Genomic DNA, 6,736 nt, shown 5'->3' with positions numbered 1-6,736 from the left:
TTGATTTTAGGATAATGTCCCAAAACCCCAAATTAACGATCTGCTCCAATAAACTTGCAGAGAACGACTCCACGAACCTCATGGTGGTTCCGGATCGTCAAAACGAACCTTAATGGAGTGAGAATCGAAGAAATATGAGGGAAGAATCGTAGGATTTAGAGGAAGAAAAGAGAGAAATTTTAATTTCATTTGAGAAACACTTGCAGAACTTTTCTTTATATCACCTCTGCAGAGAAAACCGTCGCCGATTCTCTCTTTAACCAACCCAATTTTACCATTTAACTTGTAACCAACCGGCGGTAATACCACATAACTGTCATTGGTTTTCTCCTCACTTCACAAAACCACCGCCGATTTTTATTTTTTATTTTAATTTTAATTTTTTCAGGTCTCTACAATCCACCCTCACCCTATTTTTGAAAATGACTATATTTTGTAAAAATCTTTCATACCCAAAAATACTAAAATTTTAATGTCTAAACAAAATAATGAAAGTTATTGACTATCAATGGGAGACCTAATTCTTGGATTAGGACATTAGGTGATTAACGCGCTAGTGGAGGTAGCACTATCAGGTAGGTGCGTGGAAGGGCGTGGACTCATTTGTGGCGGGCGAAGTAGGATAACCACGTCCACTCATTCGTTTAGCCTTCACACGTGGATTCCTATTTTACACTCCATTCGGATATTTGGGTCGTTCAGTAGACCGTAGACGCCGGCTCAAACTCTTCAGCGTGGAATTGTTGGAGTGCACACTTTCGTGTTTGCTGAGTGGAGATTGATGGCCTCGGGGTTTGATTATTAAATTCTTACTTGTGAAACCAGTAAATCGACTGATGTTGTAATTGAGAGAGAGAGAGAGATTCATTTTTCACGATGTACTAATAATTTTTTTTTTTCATATATTTCTTTATTTTAGTCCTATGTACCAACAGTATAATAAAAGTACTTCTTGTTCATGCAACAAGTATTCTCAAACTAAGCTAAACTCCCCACGTGTGACAACCTAACTGGTTTTGACGGAGACCTAAAATATGGCTTTTGTAAGGAACTGACTGAGAGTATTGATCACATTTTCTTCAAATGCAAATCCTCCTGTGTTTGGGACTACATCAGGAGTTAACTTGGAATATCAAGGAGTATGACGTCCTTAAAAGCGACTCTAAAATAGCTACACAAGTAAGCAAAAAGTAAAAGAGTAAAGGCCACTGGGAGTAAAATTACATTGGCTACAACGGTTTACCTCCTCTGGCACTTTAGAAATAGAAAGAGATTTGAAGACAAATCCATTACTCCAAAAGAGCTGATAGGGATAATTCAGAGACACTTTCAAAGTGACTTTTGATAAATTCGAAATACATTCTTAGTAAATATCCATGTGATTAGACATTGTGGATTTGCAGACTATGAGTTGATGCTTTACACTTTGGATTTTATCTTTTGATGTAATGCCATGCATTAGTGATGGGGCAAATGTGCCCCCGGTAATTGTAAACATATACTTTGATCAATACATTTACCTTTACAAAAATAAAAAAGTATTCTCAAACTCAACCCCTGCTCTAGCTTGAACAACTTGCTTCTTCTAGGCACTAAAGGTGCTGAACAGCACACGTTCGAAGCTTCTCTTGGAAGTAAACATGGGTTTAGTATGTGATATGTCTAATACTAAAAATTACAAATTTTTCCTAGCAATTTTCGGGGGAGCGGCAAATATTCATCGACCCCCCAAAGGACAGCTGCACATGCTAGGCTCGAATGAATGCTAAAGAACAAAGATAAAAAGAACAAGAATGCAAAATGGTGTCACAGTTCTAATGAAACTGGCAATCAACGCGCATTCAATTGTCGTATCTTCAACTTGCGATATAGTTCCTCAAAACCAAATAGAAGTGAAAAAACAATGGTTTCTGAAAGCACTTCCAAAGATGAAGGCAACTAAACAACATCAAAATCCAAGATGGGAAGTCAATGGCAGCTTCAACCTATCATCTCTCACTCACCAAATTATGCACAAACACCCCCCCCCCCCCCCCCTATACCCATTATTTTGAAACCCCGCATTGCTTCCCGGTTTGGCACACCTATTTACACTAATATTCTTATTATCAATTCACACGATGACACACACCATTGAGCTGGTAGGTATATTCAGGAAATGGTCCGGAGTGAGTTTTGGACTCCATCAGCATTAAGAGAGAAGATGTCGATAGGGGCACTAGTGCAATCAAATAGGCAGCGATCATCAAATCTTCCATTTGAACTGTCTGCTGGATGATCCAGGTACATAACGATCACAGTGATATCATCGTGAAAATGGCGCCTTACTCCTTTTCCAATTCTTTTTATGTCCTCATATCTCATTTCTCTTTTTCTTGCAGCCTCCTGCAGGGCAGTTCTCACCAGTCGCTTTGCTATTCCCTGGAATTATTTTACCAACTATTAGTATCTTATTGTAGACCAAGACAGCTTGACTGTACAGAGACAAGTAACAATATTGTTGATCCTACTTTTTGGTAAAAGCAACAAGAGTAACAAAGCATCACAATGCGGTGACAGAGGCATAATGAAACAAAATTATCTGGTTAGACTTACAACTCTAGGATTTTTGAAAACAATTTCAACAGCCGTTTCGTCACTCAGTTGCTCCCAAAGACCATCTGATGCAAATATTAGAAACAAGTCTTGCTTCCTTAGCTTTCGAATCAATATTGAAGGTTCTGCCGTCATTGCAGGCCTTTTTAAAGGAATGGGTGAACCAAATTGCTGGAAAAGAGGATCTCGGTTGAACTCAGGTTTCTTCAGATATATATCTCCGATTGACCTTGAAACCTACAAATAGAAATGTATTAAAAGGAAATACCTCTGCACTGTTTGGTTCTAGATCATGGATACAACTAAAAATGGCAAAGTAAAGTAGCATGGATCAGGAACAGTAAATTCCATTTAGAAATTGCATAAGGAGACCATGAACATCAATTACCACAAGCAACCAGTCTACCAGAACAGTCCTGAAGTATAAATTCTTGTAGTCATATAAGCTATAGCATGATATGTTATAGGCCCATACAAATGGCATAATAGAAGTAAATATGAACTGCAAAAGGATCATGCTTCAACATTCATTCAATCGATAAATACAAACAATATCATGAACCCTGCCCCCACCCTGCGGAACAAAAAAGAAAGGAACACCATGTATTGGAACTTACAACTAGGCACATTAAATGCACCATGTCTAGTTCATGCACATTCACAAGTCAAGGTTAATAACATCATGTCTGTATTTCACCTGAACGGAAAGTAACAAAAGGTAGAACATGTAAACAATAATTAAGATAAGAAGGTATCTCCAACCCATTTTTGAAAGACAGTTTGATTGGAAAAGATGATGGATGATTAGGAGTTTTGTTTAGCCGTAAGAAACAAAAATAATGAAAGATAAGAAAGCATAAGAATAGCCATTTTAACAGTTTTATTAGTACGGTAATATTTCAAAGTCATGTTATTATTGTGAAACAATACAATTATTGTTTTTCCGGTTGTGGCTTCTCGAGCAAAAAACAAGATTCTCACAATCAACTTCATTTTTGAAAAAAAAAAAGAACAAAATTTTATATCACAAAACAACAGGTCTATATTACGTTATTATTAAGAATGCAAAGTATGTTTTAAGGGTACATAGATTAAATACAACAAAGGTTGCATGATGGGTTGTACTAAATAAACATAGATGGGAATACAAGATAAGTGGGCGTTCACTAAAAAGGACAATAAATCATCTTTAAACATGTTTTTGGCATCGCAAACAGGCAGTCCAGCAATAAAACATATGAAAGCAAAAAGATTGGGTGCTGACCATTCTTGAATAATTCAAGTCCAAGTACTTAGTCCAAAATAGAAATCAGATATTTGGGAGGAACAGTAAAATCACATTATAGGGACAATGGGAATCATATGAGACCCACGATGAACTTTATATCTCAATCAAACCATCAACTTAAAAACTGTTTGGATCAAACATGATGAATGTAAAAACCACAATGTATAGAAATCCGAAGTAGAGTAACACACCATTCTAGACCAAAGCATTTTTAATTTGAATTGCAATTATAAGAAGCAATATCATTGGAAACACACCAAAGAGCAAAAATAAAAAAACATCATCAGATAGATACTCATAACTGCTCTGGAAACAGAACCAAAAGACACAATACGATCTTGTGAAGTGAATTAGAATCTCTGAAATTGATAATTTCCCCAAATCCAACAATATTCTGAATGACAATGAACAGAAACTACAGCACATTCCACTGATCACTGCTCTCTAAATTCATTTTACATCAAAGAAAAGCCATTAATTGATACCTGAATTATGCCCTTAATTCGCCAAACGCCGCGAGTATGCACCACAATATGGGAATCATCGGGGTGAAGTGCCTCCACCTCCTTCCTCACCTCCTCAACAGCAACATTATGATCCGTGGATAATCGCTCCGCCACCACCGGCTTGCCGAGCCAGCCCGCCGCCGCTCTGCGGCCAAGCACCGCCCTGGAATCGCCGAGATTCGCCACATACAGCACACCATTCGATATCGCCCCGACAAGGCAACACGAACCCACCGAAGCTATCTGCGGCCGAGCCGGCCACGACGTCCTCACCATGTGATAGAATTCCTCCTCCGTTGCACCAAAGGCCTTCCTGATCACCTCCGCAGACAACCCCCCCTCTTCCGACGCGAATTCTGATGAAACCCCAATACAAAAATAAGTAAAATAATAAATAAATTCAGTGGACAGAAAAAAAAAAAAAATTTTTTTAGGAAACTGGAGAATATGAATGGGGGTTTAGGGTTTAAGGTTGGGAGACTAACTGTGGATAAAAGGGAAGAGGTGGCGGGTGATGAAGCGGGAGGCTTCGGGGCCGCCGTGGCCGTCGTAGACGCCGACGTAGGTCGTGGAGGGAGAAGTGAACACTTGGCCTTGGTCTTCCAGGGAGGAGTTGGCTTGCACTACGGCGATGGAGTAGTCACCGGAAGCGTGAGGCTTCAAGTCCATGTGCCATAACAGTCCATCTCCGCCACCGCCACCTTTTCCTTCACCACCGAAGCACCACCCCAGCGATCTGCTTATGTTACACATTTCCAACATCCTCCACTTCTCTCTCTCTCTCTGTCCCTCTCTCCCCACACCCTCTCTCCCTCTAGAATTCTCCAAACTTGCTTATTACCTGTTTAGCCAAAGTGCAGGTAAGATTTTTTTTTTTTTTTTTAAAACAACCGTTCATGAAATCAAGACCCACAAGCATATCAGGGAAATTGGAAAGAGAGAGAAAGAGTGAGAGAAAGTGGTGGGAACAAGTGGGAAAATTGTTTCCCAGCGGGAAAACTTCGGCTAATGGGGTTTGGAAATTGATTTCCACTTTCGGGGAAATGGGAATTGGGAAACGAAATGCAGACAGGGAGTTGAAGACTTGAAGTGTCACATAAGGCAAGCACAAGATAAGAAGAAACTAGAAAGAATCGGATGCAGCGGAAGTCTCATTGACGTTGACGTGGACGGAGAATCGTGGTGTCCGCGTGACTACATCAACGGTCCACGGAGGATCGAAGGTTGACTCATTTGGATTGCCTCTGATTGGACACAGCCATAGTAAGAGGACTTTGGTGTTTGGGATGGCTCGTACTGTTTTCCTTCCTGCTGTGTTTGGACAAATCCCAAATAAGTAGTAACTATTTCTGTCCCTCTTCTCTGTTCTCAAAATCATGAGAAAAAAACACATTTCATGGCCCTTTTGTTTTTTTTTTTTTCTTTTTAACAAGAGTCTTTTTGGCTAGGCTAATTTGTTGCTACGCCAGCATGCCCTCAACCAAAACATAAAAAAGTAAATCGCAGATATGTAATGCAATTGACAGGAATCAAATTTGGATCACTGGGATTACTAGCATATTTTAAGAATCGTCCTTGCCACCCAGCTATATGCATGGGGGTCATTTTATGACTGAAATGGAGTATTGCCAATTGATTTCAACAAAGGTTTTTACCCATATTTTTAGAATCATAAAATATCATAATCTTAACTATAACTAGAAAATAGGCGTACGCAATATATGGATGGGTTATTCATGGGAGTAATTTAAATATAAAATTAATTTTAAAAAGTAAATTTTAACTATATAAAATGTTAATAATTGTGGCTTTTTTATTCTATCTAAACAAAGCATTGTTATTCTTTGTATATTTAACTATTGCTATGAATATTGCTTACATGAAATTTACTCAAGCTATTGGAGATGCATTGCTTGTGAGGATTGTACACCGACTGAAATTTTCAAATGACACTAATGTTCTCGTATCAACGTAATAATCACATTTTTTACTTAAAAGCATAGTAATTACAGTTGTATATTTTTTTAAATCAACAAGCGGCGTTAAGTTGGGTATGAAGAGGAAGGCGTTGAAATAATTTATTTCAGGTAGAATCGAGAAGCCACAACCCATAATAATATCCGATGGGGATTAACAAAAATAATTAATATAATTAACTAAAAAAAGGGTAACATTTTGAGTCAAAGACCCAATCTTCATCTCCCATTCATCAAAAAAATTATGTGAAGGAAAACGTTTACGAATGTAAATAATAAAGTATGCATTTGTTGATGACTATAAACTAATGATTTAGTTTATATAAGTATGAAATTAATTATATGATCACTATGGCTTAAATTTAGCGGAG

General features: G+C 38.1%; 1 protein-coding gene across 1 annotated transcript; it reads right to left on the bottom strand.

Annotated features, from left to right (window-relative positions):
- Window positions 1-1,809: 1,809 nt before the first annotated feature.
- Window positions 1,810-5,514, bottom strand: LOC131155273 (probable protein phosphatase 2C 63). Its single transcript, XM_058108306.1, has 4 exons — window positions 4,875-5,514; window positions 4,369-4,745; window positions 2,596-2,832; window positions 1,810-2,421 (listed from the first exon to the last, which is right to left on the bottom strand). Exons 1-4 carry the CDS (start codon window positions 5,149-5,151, stop codon window positions 2,152-2,154), a joined length of 1,161 nt encoding a protein of 386 aa, XP_057964289.1. The 5' UTR covers window positions 5,152-5,514; the 3' UTR covers window positions 1,810-2,151.
- Between the last annotated feature and the right edge of the window lie 1,222 nt (window positions 5,515-6,736).

This window comes from Malania oleifera, chromosome 1, assembly GCF_029873635.1.
Source record: "Malania oleifera isolate guangnan ecotype guangnan chromosome 1, ASM2987363v1, whole genome shotgun sequence".
Taxonomy (NCBI): Eukaryota; Viridiplantae; Streptophyta; class Magnoliopsida; order Santalales; family Ximeniaceae; genus Malania; species Malania oleifera.
This window is presented reverse-complemented; position numbering and strand designations above follow the sequence as displayed.